General features: G+C 49.2%; 1 protein-coding gene across 2 annotated transcripts in view; it reads right to left on the reverse strand.

Moving 5' to 3' along the window:
• Positions 1 to 246: 246 nt before the first annotated feature.
• LOC119374121 (glucoside xylosyltransferase 2) overlaps positions 247 to 15,478 on the reverse strand; it is a 102,792-nt gene continuing 87,560 nt past the window's right edge. For both annotated transcript variants that reach the window (XM_037644188.2, XM_037644186.2), the window contains 3 exons: positions 10,130 to 10,322; positions 6,493 to 6,803; positions 247 to 1,333 (listed from right to left, as the gene is read on the reverse strand). In XM_037644188.2, the coding sequence (XP_037500116.1) occupies positions 1,151 to 1,333; positions 6,493 to 6,803; positions 10,130 to 10,322 (687 nt within the window). In that variant the 3' untranslated portion in view covers positions 247 to 1,150. The remainder of the gene's footprint in view (positions 1,334 to 6,492; positions 6,804 to 10,129; positions 10,323 to 15,478) is intronic.

Below are 15,478 nucleotides of genomic sequence, written 5' to 3' on the forward strand. Positions count from 1 at the left end.
TTATTATTATTATTATTATTATTATTATTATTATATTATTCAGTAACTCATAATGAAGCTCCATTAAGGTCGACATTCACACCCTCTTTCTTGTTAAACTATTACAAAGAGTGCAAAGCGTGTGTTACGAGCATACAAGTTTAAGTTCTGAATTAAGTTTGGAAGGACGTATACTGGTGCTGTGATGAGTAGTGTGTTGCGCACCACTCATCACTGAGCGTACACTCATCCAAAATTACATAATAGAAAACTGAATGCTTTATTTCAACAACATCAGCGTCAACGCGCTCTGTATACCTATATACAACACGAACCTATGAACAATTACATACCTACAACAAAGCCATAGCAACAAACAAGCATGGTTCGAAGAGAGGGTCCACGATGGCGCCATCGGGAGTGACCTGACGGTGCCGACGTGGACGCGGTCCGCCTCGGCCTGGAAGTATGGGGCTTCGGGACTCTTGTTAATAAAGTTTCGTGAATGAATGAATACACAAAATGGTTGTTATCCGGGCTTGCTGGTGTGCGTTCAAACTATGGAAAAACTGTGCAATCATGGGAGCACGACAGGCGACGAGCTACGGTTATATTCGCTTCCGGCTAAACTTTATTTAACGCACACTCACACACACACGTACATAGAAACACACAACAACCCGCGCTTGTAGCTGTTTACCAGCGCGCGCGCTTCATGGGAACTTCATGTGATCACGATTATATATAGACTTTAAGCAGATCTCGTGATTTCACAGTGACATATTTCAACAGACGAATTTCTCACTGAAAGCCCGTGTCACGTTCCGCGGATTCTGAGCCTTCGCGCAGCATCTCCGGTGAAGCGGCGTAATTTTAACTTTTCAAACCATTCGAGCTGGAGCATGATCTCGCTGCTGGAAGTTAGGCCGTCGCTGGATCGCCAAATAGTGGAAGCGCAAGCGCAGACGTGGCGCAACAATAGATTGTCGCAACGTTCGCCTCTTTCACGCCGTGGAACCGAGGAATGTGGAGGAAACGAAGATGTTTCTGAAAAAGTCCCCTCTTGCACATTGTGAATGCTCAGGTCCTGCTGGTAACGGCCGGATGGCCCAGGCAGGACCGGCCGCAGCTTAATGGCTTGATGCCATACCCGACCACCCCTGTGGGCAGCTCAGTTAGCAGGCTCTTGTAAAGGGATAGTTCTGTTGGACACCATGTCGACTCGATGAGCTGAAAGCCTCCAGTATTCCAGGTGTCTCACAAATTCCACGTGGCAGCCGTCCCAGTGCATCCCAGCGAGGTTCTTCTTTAGCGGTTCGATGAATCCTTGAAGAAGGCTCATGCCGAGCTGATACTGTAACGAAAAAAAGATGTAGGCAATAAGGAAAAATCCGTCCAGAAAAGTCGGCGCCATAGCTTTTCGTTTTTTTAATATTTGCGCAATAGCAAAAAATATGATGTGCCACGCTACCCACGCAAACCTACCCTGACGCAAATTAAAGTTGTACCGTTATTTGTATGACGTAACGACACCGCGTCGAAAAGTATAAAAACACAAAAGGCAGCCATGTGAATGAAGAACTTTCTACATATACGCATGTTTCATGAAGTTATGAAGCTGAATTCGGGAGCTGAAACACATATGACGCTTAATCATCTAGTTATTTCGTTTTCATTAGTAGTCAAGCGACTTTCCCAGAAGTATCCGTTCTGCCCTGTTCTAACGTGCTTTCTGTGGTGAGGCTGAGTTTGATATCACCTCGGATACTCCATTTCTAGATGTTCTGCAGCGCGTAAAGAAAACTACTTACTGAAAAATTCGGCAGATCCTACGCCTTGTGGGAATCGGTTTCATGCGAAGCAGTCAGCGAGTAGTTCTATGCTGCATTTTTTAGCTTTGAGCCAAGCGTTACAAGTTTTAACGACGCGTATTTGTAAGCATAGTAGTTGTGCGCGCATCGTGGGCTTACCAGGCACGTCGATAACACTGGCGTTTAAAGTGTAACTTATGCTCTAACGTAACGTCAGCACTCACGTTAGTGCACGTACATCAGTATTATCGAAACGAAGTGCACTTTCGGGTGCGATGATGTGAACATCATACGTAACTTTCGTCAGCATATCCCTCCGGGGTTTAGCAACGCCTGGATATAACTCGCTGAATCATAGGAATACGTATGTAATGTTTATTAGACTGGTATAAAAGCACAGCCAACACTGTAACCACAACTGATGTTGACCTGACATGACGCCTCTGTCGTAGGAGTACATATGTAGTGTTTATTGCTTTGTTATCGAATTAGATAGCCAACAATGCAACCACAGTTGACGTTGCACCGACATTACGCCTGCATAAAGTGTTTTTCCAAAGCAGTTTCTAGACCTGGAGTGGCTTAGTGGTAGAATACCTGACTGTCACGCAGAATGCTTGGGTTCGATTCCTGTTGGGATCCTAATTTTTATTCTTTGCGTTCAACGGGTTAACACTACCGATGTCGGTTTTTCTTAACGCTATCGCAACTGTCAAACACCTGTGACGAATACTCGCATACCGCGGCCCGTGGTAAACGGGTATGTGCCACACGTGTCTAGAGGCAAGGGTTTGACAACGTGTGCGACAGGATTTTCACGTTATTCATGTCATGACCAGACAGACATATTCGTCAAATCCTCTTACCCTCCCATGCCAATTTTGGTCTACACCAAAAATTAAGGAGGAGATCACGAGAGCACTCAGACGTAGGTGGCTAGATAGATAGATAGATAGATAGATAGATAGATAGATAGATAGTAGATAGATAGAAACGCTCAAAGTGCCTTGGGTTCGCTAAGAAATGCTTCGCATTTAAAACAACAACAGACCAAGTAAAGAAAAACATATAGCAAATACAGAAAATAACATGTCAATGGGCAATTCGCCTACAGGGGTTCAAATGACAATAGAACATTCACACGCACACATTTCTGTCCAGGGTCTGCGCACAGCATCCGGAACAACGCATTTATGCCGGGGTCCACCAAGACTTTCATGACGTATTTCAGTCACGCAAATACGTCAGCCAAATGAACGCCATATATGGCAAAGAAAAAAAACTGTAAGAAAAAGTTCCGTTGATGGGAGTCGAATCCATGGCCTCTCGGTCCGCGAGGATGGCTGGCGGGCGTTTAGCCCTCTAAGCTACCGCCAAATACACAACGGAGGTTACATGAACGCGTCTTTTGTCTTTCTTTATTTCCTCTCACAGTGCTCTTGGATGAATGAATGGATGGATGGATGGATGGATGGATGGATGGATGGATGGATGGATGGATGGATGGATGGATGGATGGATGGATGGATGGATGGATGGATGGATGGATGGATGCCATGAGTGACCCCTTTATAACGGGGCGGTGACGTGTGCCACCAGGCTGGGGAAAAAAAACAAAAACGCGCCGTTGCTACGACCGTCCCATTCGGCGCGTTTCCAACAGAAGTGTAATTTCGTCAACGCTTTAACACACCACGAGGTGGTGGCTTTAGACCAAGCGCCTCGCCCATATCATCCATCTATATCGAAAAATTGCTCTCCGATTCTCGCCTGGCTGTCGCACCGCGTTCCCCGCTCGCCCTGTGAGAATTAACGGCCAGGCTAGAGGGAAGACTCGACGCGCATGGCGTTTCTCTTCGCGTTCCGCGACGCTTTGAAGGGGTGCATATCGAGTATCAGTGTTTATTATGTGCTTGTAGATGCCATATTTGCACGGCATTCACCATATGCGGTGTCCACGTATATGTTAAGAACTTCAGCTACCGCAAGGTTTAAATCATGATCATGGGCATTAGTCGTCGGTACGGAGATGTGCCACTAGGCGTCAACGCGAGTGCGTCCACGTCAAGCAGTGCTGTATCTGCCAAACAACAGTAGACGTTGTACAAGCTCTCATATAAAAATGCAATATAAAGGATCAACTACTTGTGTGACGACACGTTTAACTTTCCCGTTGTGTTACACCGGTTCCTATGACAGAGGGATCGGCCATCTTTTTCTAAAAGAGCCAAACACAGAAACTGAAACGGCGAAGTTTCACGGGAACGCAAGACACGCCTACGTGTATTTTACTTTAAAACAGTTGTGAACGTGAGGCAATTTCAGATTGTAGTGAGGACTCAAAAAAGCAGTTTCAAATAAAAAAGGAACCAAATTCTGTACCTGTATGAATTAAACTGAGCCAGATTTGTTAAACCAGCACTGCGTCAACACCACGCGACCAAGAGAACCAACGTGGCCGCATCTAACCTGTTACAATTGTTACCTAGTCACTTTGCTATCGTGCTTTCGCTCCACAATTATTTTATCTAGGGGGAGATGGTCCTTACTGAAAGGCATAATATTGTAGCGCGAAACTCCAACAGAAAGACCAGAGGAACATTTTCCTACTTCTCTGTCTCTTAGTGTTTCTCACGCCGCTGTACTCCACTGTTGCTCATCAAAACTTTCTCAAACGCAGATAAACGGCACAGCGCAAGTATGGAGACAGCTGCACTCGTGCACTTCTGATATTGGAGCAGTATAGGATCAGTCTGGGTGAGGCACAGGAATACTGTCATCAAAGGGCAGTCATCACTCAAGTTCGTCCTCAGCCAACTGGCGCTGCACAGTGCAAGGCACAGGTGGAGCATTCCGCATCGAGTAAGATTTTTCAGTCCGAAACACACCAGGACGAAAAGCCGAGAAACAAAGATACAAGACCTTTTTTCATCGTTTCTTTCGCGCTGAAAAAACGTGCTCAAGATCATGAACTATCAACTCTCACCACAGTTTTGCTAGGGGTACTCGATGTGAGTAACCGTGTTCACCGTGATCAGAAAGCAGACGAGGCCACCCACTCAGCAGAACACTACCTGTCACGAACCCGACCCACAACCACGTGTGCTGACGATGCTACATCTCGCAGCCAACCTGAATAACCAATTCATCGTTTTACATACGTGAAGCGTGATGTAAGAAGCACTCGTCCACCAACCAGGTACCATGAATGAACTTCGTAAAGTGTTGTTTTGTCTTTATTATTCCATTAAACAAAAAAGCGCGTGTTACGTCTAGTTACTAGCGCCCACTAAGCGCACTACTGTGAAATAAAAGACTACTAGGCCAGTCGCGGCCCACACAGTCGTCCTCTCAAGTTTGTTAAGTCACTCGCGCCTTCGTGCCGATGCATCTTAACGCAGTCTAAATCCACAATTACGACCCCCGAACAACGTAACAAACTGATGCTTCATTTTGTTCGGGTATTTCCCAAACGAAGGCGAATATAATATAAACTATTGTAGTTGACGCAAGAAGGTTGTCGTCCAGAGCAACGCGTTAGCCTTACATCGGAACAAGGGATACCTTGAAATTTAACTCGAGCAATAATTTATGAGATGGCGCTTTCTATCATCTGTATAGTCCACGGGTGCTCCATCCTGCCGTTGTCTCATCCTTCGACCTTATGCTAACGTATTCTGCCCGCGTTTACCGCCAGATGGACACTGTTTTCTTTCATGATACACACCATGTGTCACCGCAGTACAAAGACGCCACCATGGACACTGGCGTCCGAAACCGCGTTGTGATAGAGCGCTGGCCTGTACAACACAACCATCTTCCCTACTGAAACGTTCCGTATGCCATTCCAATAATTCCATATGTTTGCATACGGAATCGATATGTTTTCCGTATATTGTCCATATATTTTGCATAAAATTCTTACGGAAACAAGCGGAATTATTGGAATGTCATGCGGAACGTTTCAGTAGGGTTGGTGGTAATAGTGGTTGATGGTGACATATGGTGGTTAGTGGCGCAACAGCTAGTAATGACCAAATAGCACCAAGACAACAGTTAGAGAATAATAAATTTAATTACTGGGGTTTAACGTGCCAAAACCACTATATGATTATGAGGGACGCCATAATGGAGGGCTGCGAAAGTTTCGACCACATGGAGTTCTAAGCACACGGGCCTCAAGCGTTACCGCCTCTATCGAAAATGCGGCCGCCGCGGCCGGGATTCGATCCCACCGCCTTCGGGTCAGCATTCGAGCACTATAACCACTAGACCACCGTGGTGAATAGTCAGAGGGTGATCAATGATAGTGTAAGGTGGCCTTAGAATGGCCTAAAATCGTGCGTACTAAAGTTTCATAACGCTTATATCAATAATAAAATAATGACAGTGAATGGAAACGTGTTCTATGAAATATTATAGGTGGCACAATGCCACTTCGACGCAAATTTGGGCGTACTGTTGACGGAGGTTTTATAACCTCGTCTACCGCGGCAACCTGGTAATGCGCAGACAAGCACTCCATCTCAAGTAAATTGAAAGGCCAGTGTCTGCACTGAAGCATCGAACTTTAGCTACTGCTGTTGAAAGCAGGAAAATGGAAGCAATCGGATATTTTATGGCATTGGCTATATCAAAAATCCGTTTAAGTTTCATTTGTTTTCTGCTGACTAGTTTTACGAAGGTCACTCGAGAAGCTCACCTGCTGCATGGATTGATGTAGAGCCATAAATGGCGGGTTGCGGTACATGAAAGCATCCTGCGAGCCATGCACGACGGCCACCGGCCCGTCCGTGCATAAGGCATCTCTGTAGCAGTGCTCGACGCGGTAGTTCCAGCGGCATGTGAAGGTGAAGATGCCCTCCGGATTTTGCGCGAAGAAGATGTTCAACGCGTCCTCGACTTCTGATATAGTTACGTTTCTGAGTTCTCGCGTGCATTCGTTTAGTCGTCGCTCGAATCCGAAAGCTCGCATCCGTGTGAGGTTCATCAGCAGTAGATGTGAGTTTACACCTGCAAGAAGGTAAGATGCCAATTTCAATTATATGGAACAGACATATACAGGGCGTTATCGCAGTGAAAAAGAGAAAACAATCTTGCAATTATTACAAGCGATCGGATATGCTGAAGTGTCTCTTGTTGACAGTCATGTGGTGCAATAAGGCTACATCGTTCCTTAAAATTAAATGCAACTAGGTCTATAAGGCACGAGCTGAAATTGAATGCGAAAGCATTGCTACACCTGGGCAATAAATAGATTTACTTTAACGGTTGAGTAACGGTATCGCATTCTATGCCGTTCCATAAACAGTCTTACAGGCGCCGGTTACGCTAACCGTCCATTCTTCTGTGCTTATACTAATTCATAATTTCAACCTGCCAACCTTTCAGAAAAAAAAGTGTGGTAAACTTGCTGTGATTTCATACAACTGTAATGTTTAATGTTCAGTTTACGGTATTGCGAAAGCATCGTTCTCTTGTTAGGAATAATGTTATGCATAGAAACGCAGCATCCTACAAATACAAAAAATGATTCTCGCCTTCAAGAAATTGACGCCCATGACCGCCAGCGGAATTCCGGCGCACATACATGCACGGAAATGATCGCTAGTTATGTTAGTTAATTTAGGTTTATTGGTGCAGAGACGACTTGGAATAACCTGCTCCAACCACTGGGTATCGTAAAAGCAACTGTAAAGACCACAAAAGCCACATTCTTTGATGCTAATTACAACTTTTAACCTTGTTTAAACAACTTCTCTGAGAGACAAAAGTGAATCATCTCCCAAAATGAAGGTCCGGTGTAGACGTACACCCGTCAGCAAAAGTATACGGCCCATTGCCGTCCGCATACATTTGCCGTCTGCGCCGTCTAGTTGCGAGCAGGCTGCTGTCGAGAGCATTTCTCTGACAAATTACGTCAGAGTAATGATCTCGACAGATATCCTGTCAAAGCAACGCTCTCGACATCAGACGGCTCGCGACTAGATGGCGTAGACAGTTATTTCGGCTCGCACTTCCGTGGTCCGCATCCGCTTGCTCACGGGTGTACAGACGGGTCCGCTGTTAAAGGGAACATTTGCGTGCAGGGCATGTTTGGATTTCGCCTTCTTGCAAAAAGATAGTGGCTTAGATTTGCGCGAGACTACTGGTGGTTGACAGTTCTGCCTCTTTTTGACAGACTCGTGCAGTGCATGAACAATGTTTCCCCTGGCCACTTGCTGTTAGAGGGCCAGCAGAATGAAAGGCGCTCACTGGAGTGTTCCCTTTAACAGTGGACCGTACTGTACATGTAACCTGTATAGTTCTTGGAAATACTTGCGCCTTAGCGTTTCGTTATGTGGGCAAGCGATTAGAATGTACGCTACTCTTATCGGTTCTTGCATTTATCACATGTTGGCTGTTCTTTCCTCACGAGCGTAAAGTAGTGCGTGAAGTGTGCCTGCCCCATTGGTAGCCTGGCAAAGATTACTTCTATAGGACATTCTTGGTGGTAGCATGTATCGTGGGGGGAGGGGCAGGGTTCGATTCTGGTACGAACCCTGGTTTTATAGCGAAAGCTGTTATAAGCTCACAACTGGCGATATTGTCGGTGTAGTCGTCCGCCACCGGTGTCCGTCGCAGCTATCGCGCACAATGAGAGGGAAATAACCTGGGTATGGGCGGGATTTGAACTCAGGGCTTAGGCGCGCAGCAGTCCTGCATACCACTAGAGAGCCACGCCGGTGATTGAAACTTCCTTGCAAAATCACCCATTGAAGGCTTCATGTCGGGCGAGAAATCACGCTCTCAGATCGTATGACAAAAGTGTAAATAACAGTCAGGTGACTCCATGCAAATTGCGGAACGAGTAGGTGGTTTAAAGCTTCCCACTCATTTCAAAGGGCTCAGCAATAATTCATATCACCGTCTGCCACCGCGTGCCTTAGCAGAGAGTAACATTGGGCGAGTTGGTGCATGGCTGAAAGAGAGAATTGTGGCGCTAATTGAGAAGGAAGAAAAAACGAGAGAGGACGGACTAGGGCGCCCTCTAAACTAGTTTATTTTCCGCACATCACCCAAATATATGTCGTTTCCTTTTTTTTTTTTTTCAGTACGCACGCAGAGTGGGGGTAGCACACATGCAAACTGTTACCCGGCACTATCAACAAAGTATCGTACAGCGCTATCTCAAAATAGGCATTCACTCTAGTACAAAAATACCGAACGAACACTGAAGCGGCCATGCCCCTTGTCCTGTATGTAACACGCTTCAAGCACTTCACTTGCTGACGTTTCCCTGCTCCATCCTATCACACGCGTTTCCCCCAAAAAAGTGGTGCGCTGCCGCACAAGGCGCCCTATTTTGCCTTCTCTCGTTTTTTTTTTCCATCGTTTCAGTTCGCGCCACGATGCTTTCTTAAATCAGTCACAGCACTAACAAAGTGCACGTGCAGCTACGCAAGCGCCTATAATGCCTTACAGACGCGTTGTGGGTACCTCGCTGCTTTGCAAAATTATGATGGTATATGGCGTACTGGGTATTATGCAACTGCACTTTAAGTAGTCGCCTCAACAAAGTTTACAGCTAAATCTAGAAAGGCCGCTCCTCCATCTTTCGCTGTGACTGTACTACGTGTCCCGTGTAGGCTTGGGGTTTTTTTTTTTTTCATTGTGCTTGGTAGCCACGACGGACATCGGCGGTGGCCGTCAAAATCGCCACCGAAATAGGCTGTTGTTGTGAGCTCATAACAGTTTACGCAACGCAACGCAACAGGCCCAACGCAAAAGCAATCGTGACGTCGGGGAGACAGGCCGATCGTTAGAGTAAGCGCTAGTGCCGCCTCTTCTCCGTTGCTATGTAAAATGAGTTCTCGGGGGTTTAAAAAAAATGTACACTGGCGCCAACAAAATCATTTCCTTCCATCTTCAAGACAGTTTAGTGTGAACGACAGAGGAGCTGGCCTGCCTAAGTCAGGCTTTACAACACGCATGAGCAGCAGTTTGTTCGGGATTTTCCATAATGTCGCTGGTTTTTATTCTCTGCGCAGTCTGCTCGCTGTCAAACATTCAGTTGCTGGTCTAGAACTTTTCTGTTCGCTTTCTTTCTATGTGTCTTTCGCTGCAAATTAGTGCAGTGCACTGTATTGGTGCTTTAGGTATTTGAACATAATCCCGGCTATCTCGCCACTTGACCTTGATCAGGCGCAATGGATGACCGAGTAAAGACTTCTCAGATTACGTACCTTTCCGTCACTACATAGAAAGCACTGCGTAACTATTTGCGGCTACATGAACGTACAACCCGTGATCTCACCACGCGATCACCTAATTATTTAACAATAAACTTCGAATCTTACCGAATGGTTCAACGAATGGCTGTGAGAACTTATTCAGGTACAAGTTGCGTGTGATGCTTTCCGTCTCCGGTGCCATGCCCACCATTTCCTGGTCGTTCATCGAGTAGAACATTCGCCAGATGTCTTCGACGGGATGAACGAAGACCATCTCTGTGCCCACATAAAGGAGGGCGTCGACGTCAGGTAGCAAGCTCTGAAAAATTTCGAAGTAGCACAAAAAAAAACACGCTTAACTTTTCCTTGCGTTGCTAACAGCCGGTACAACAGTGACATTACGGTGTATGGTGCTTTAGAACACCTTACAGATCCGGTGGCAAGCTTCGAGCAAACAGTTTGCGTGACAATTCCACGTGCGGACACGAAAAGGGCGTGTTGCGTTTTCTATGGGGCCAAGTCTGACTATTAGAGGACAACTCATTACCCCGAACGTATCGTTCTCAAACTGATGCGGCACGTTCGACCTCCACACCATAGAATCATCCACAGGCCTCTACACTTTACCGCGCTCTGCAACTATGACTGGCGATCGAGCTGGCCTGAAACACGGGGATGCTCCTTCTACCATTTCATCGCTATCAACAAAATACTGATGGGCAACGGTCACTCTATTGTTGAGCAACTATAGGGATGGGGAGGGGGTAATTTCCCCGCGCCCACTTTTGAAAGCAGGCGCTGTCGGCCGCATAAGGCAATTTAGCACACATGATGCCTGGCACCGACAGAATGTTGTCATCTAGAGTCCAATATGTGGCACCTGGAGGTGGATACCCCGTACAAGGAGGGGTGCATAGTGGTAAGATGCATACCTAACAAAACGGTTGAGTAGGCCTGCTATATTAAAGACGATAGTCTTTCTTGGGGAACCTAAACGCCTAAATTTTGGTCTGTCTTTGTCTGTCTGTCTTTCTGTTTGTCGGCACGTCCCTCGATTCAGCCACCCGGCCAAAGTTGAACCACTTGCTTACCGCCCACCCATCTTGAACTGGTATGGCTGTTCATACTAGTGAACGTTGTCGATCAAAAAGTAAATATTACGCATATCTGAGGCGTAGCATCATTAGGTAAGTATTAGGTGGTGTGTTCGTTTAATAGAAAATACATAGATACGCAATTTTAAATACCTTGATGGTATGCGTTTAACGTTGAGACAGTAACGCTGAAGCGATCAGCGGTCCAAGCCGAGCAAGCGCGAGCGCCAACAACAACCGTCTTCGTCTTCTTTCGCAGGCGTTCTTGTCTGCGCCCTACCATGTTACAAATCACTCCCCCGCGGAAAAGGAGCCATCCTGGCGACCTAAGGAACAGGTACAACTGGTGGGTCATAATGCGGCTTCAGTCGATCGACGTGAACAGTCTCGCGGCCGCGACGACGGCGGTCCGTAGGTGATTGAACAGGCTCAATCATATAGTTAATTGGGGATGCTTGACGTAGGACGCGGTAGGGACCTTCGTACTTAGGCAGTAGCTTTGTGGAAAGGCCAGGAGCGGAGGAGGGAACGCGAAGCCACACCAACGTTCCAGGCGAATACGACTGAGGAGGCAGGTTTTCGTCGTGACGGTCCTTCTGGCCCTACTCGCCCTACAATGTTACAACCCTAGTTTCTTAAGGTGCGCTGAAAATGCGACTGCGCTGAAACTTGTCTTCCTCCGTGCCCTCTGCACAAGCTCATGTTGTGTTTCGGTTTCGGTTCAGTATTGCATTGTACGAATGACAGGGGGCGCCGCTCTGGCATTCCTGTCTTACCCAGGCGACGTGTAAGTAAGAGAGTTTGTGGAGAGTACTCGTTGAGTGCGGACGTTTCTTCTCCTTCGGCGCATCGCGCCAAGCAGCCTGTTTGGGCTGGCCGGCGTCCCCACCGGTCGCGTTGGTCACCGCCGGTCTTCGCCTGCCGCTGCGCCGGGACTACCGGCCCGCAACACAGCACTCATATTTCCCGACGTATTGCCAGATGGCATCCATATCTCACGCAGCGCCTCTTCTATCGTCTTTAGACGACATTTGCAGCGAAGCACGCAGATACACGGCCAATTTTTTTTCAAGAATACAGTGCTGTTTTTCTCATTGTACGCACCCACTGTCTAAACGTTTCGTTGCAGTTGTCTGAAGCAAGGCCTTGGACACTACATTCTGTAGAGGTAGGTCGATCACGGCATTTCTAAGAGCCGTGGCCAAATTTATGACCCTGGAAACATCCCGCGGGGGTTGGGATATACGCTCTTACAAGAGTCTTTGCGTAACCTGTTTCTATGTTTCGTAGTAGATCGCTAGAGGTGAAGGTCAGTCGCAAGTGTTTTGTAGGGGTTTCCGGACTTTTTCTTCTGATAATGACTCGCTTTACATGAGTCACATTCTGATCCTTCGCCGCAAGGGCGAAGAAATTAATTCGATAGCGGCAAATAGGAATGCTATACGAAGTAAGTTGAGCAGCTTTCTCTTTTAGCATTCCATCTGGCGTAAACCAAAACGCCAGCGCAAGGAAGCGCGGCCGCTGCAGCGAGCGAAGTGACCTTCCTGCTGTTTTTGGCTCCAACACAAACTCTGGGATCAGAACACAACACGTACAAATATATGAGCCGTCTGACACCCCTGAAAACTACGGCGCGTGCGACCATACCCGGCTGGTCAATGTACGCATTTGCTGCCGGAGCCACTAGGCCTCATCCCTCCGGCACCCTCCGTGCGCCTTTCCCGCGACCGAGAGGGCCGGCTCGTTTCATATTTTTGAGCCTCTTTCGTCGGTAGCACTCACGCGCTTTCACTCGCACAAAGGAAATAACACACGTGGGGCGGTGTTTTCGATTTGGACTTTACACGGAACATGACGGCAACTGCGAAAATGCTCCTCGAGTAGTGCTCATATATTTGCTATCGCAATAAAAACGACGCCGCTTCCTCGACCGGGGGGGGGGGGGGCGCTACGAGCGCTCATCGGCGACGGACGCTCTTCGCATCGGCTCCGCGGATGTTCTCGAATTTCTGCGGGCCATCACCACCATCTCCGCTACGACCAGGTCTATCGTTGTCGCCAAGTTCTGTGCTTCACTCGGATACCACTTTTGTCCCGGTGGGCCCTTTTTCGATACCTTGAGAGACTGTTTTCACCCCCGGCTACCGCGGCTCCTCGCTAGGCCGCGTCTCATTAGGCCTAGCGCGCCTCGTCGCGGCTCTGAGCCCGGCGATGGCGACAGCCACCGTGGTTACAGGTTACGACCCTACCTCAATGCAAGTGCTTACCATGGAGACATCCTCCGCCGACTACGTTATGCCCTCGGAGAACGAATATCTCGAGGACATGGTGAACACCTGGAAACGCAAGAAAGCGAAATCCAAACCCGCGTCCCTGCCGCAAGACGCTGCAACGGCGCGCCGTCCCACAGACGCCGCGTGCACCTCTGCTCCTTCGCCGCCGGCGAAGCAACGCAAGTGTCGTCCGCGTCAGACTCCTCGCCTCTCTCGAGACGATTACATTGTGGTCCTCAAGCCTCGCGTTCCTTGCGAGCTCCGAACCTCCGTCCCGGCTGACCGTGTGGGCGACGCTATCCGGGCCTACCTGGGAGACCAGACCACCGCACAAGTCCAAGTGTGGCCGATCTGGGACCAGAACATCATCGTCTGCAGCACCACCGAGCTGCCCAAGGCTCAAAAACTCCTCGGAGATTTCCAACTGCCGGTGGGGGACCAGCAGCTACCCGTCCGAGGTCACGCCAAGCCTTCTGGGGAAACTTGCAGGGGGGTCATCACCATCAACCCTGCCGAGACCTCTCAAAAGATTAAGTCGGAACTTCACTGGCCCCAAGGAACTATCCTTGCGGCTCGTAAACTCGGTGACTCCGCGGCGGCGGTGGTGACCTTCGAGGGCACGAAGCTCCCCCGCTTCCTTTTCTACCACTGCGTGGCGACGTACGTTCGACCATATAAGAAGACAGTTCCGGCATGTACTAGATGCGGCACCATCGGCCATCGGCCGTCTGTGTGCCCCCACCCCAACCCAGACCGCTGTGCCAAGTGTGGGACCCTCGCTGCCGAGGGCCTCACCGACCACGACTGCCACCCCAAGTGCCTCCTCTGCCAAGGTGCTCACGAGACCGGGGCCATAGGCTGCACGGGTAAATACCGGATGTTCACGCCGACCTCGACACCTTCTCCGGGGCCCACGCCATCACCACTCCACAACAAGGGCGCCCGCCCAAAACAGCCTGGCTCAGCGCGCCCGGCCGACACTCAAGAATTTCCGCCACTCGCTGCCTCGACGGCGCCACTACAGGTGAGTGGTTGGGCAGGGGTTGCTGCTCCCGGGCCTCTCTTTCCCCCTCCTGCTGCCCCTCCCTCCCCTGAACTTGCGGTTCTCCGCAAGCAGAACGCGGACCTTCAGCGGAAAATTGCGTTACTTACCAAGCAAGTTGCATCCCTGCAGCAGGGCACTCCGCAGGTACCCGGTCCCACCGTCCCTGCTCAGACGGCCCCGCCGGCCACCTCCCCCAAGCTTAGCCCTCAGGCTGCGCCCACATCGAACACCCCCACGCCTTCCGTAGCTACTGCTTCCTTTCCGGTAGCATCGTTGGCTCCCGGGGCACCTCAGGCTCCAGTGCCCATTGATCCAACTCTGTCAATTGAGGAGCGCGTCCCCCGCCTTGAAAATCTACTCCTCCACCACATCTCCACATTTTCCGTGCAACGCATTGTAACTGAGGTAGTGCAGGCCATCCAGGCCTGGGCGATCACGCAGTTTAAACCCAAAACTTCACGGTCCCGTTCCCCTTCTGAAAGTAGTATCGGTTCCGCTCCCCGGCGCCGCAAGGTGGCCTCAGGCACCTCGACCCCAGGTAACTCGGTTTCCATCCCCCTTCCTGTCTCCCAAAGCTCCGAACAGGACATGGCGGAGGGCATCTAAAATTTAAGACATTCATGATGGCTACCAAACGTACACCCCATTCAATTCCCCCGTCACAATTCGAAATCATAGAGTGGAATTCCAGAGGTTTCGGGAACAGGCGAAAGCGCTCACACCTTTCCCTCTTTCTCCAATCCCTTTGCTCTCAACCGGCCGTCTTGGCACTCCAGGAATCTGGCCCAACCCCGACCCTTCCCGGATACTGCCCCTACGTAGGTGGCACCACCACTTCCCTCCTCGTGCATAAGGCGTACACGGCGATTCAGATCGATCTCGATCTGCACCTCCCGTACGACTACTGCATGGTCTCAGTGCTCCCTCAGCGGAGGGGGCAACCATCGATCCATATTCTGAACGTGTACTGCCCCCCTCATCTCTCGAGGGTGTCTTTCACGCAACTCTTCCATCAGGCCCTGTGTACGGCGGCCCGTCAACCCCTTGTGATAGTTGGAGACTT

The sequence above is a fragment of the Rhipicephalus sanguineus genome, chromosome 11, assembly GCF_013339695.2.
Source record: "Rhipicephalus sanguineus isolate Rsan-2018 chromosome 11, BIME_Rsan_1.4, whole genome shotgun sequence".
NCBI lineage: Eukaryota > Metazoa > Arthropoda > Arachnida > Ixodida > Ixodidae > Rhipicephalus > Rhipicephalus sanguineus.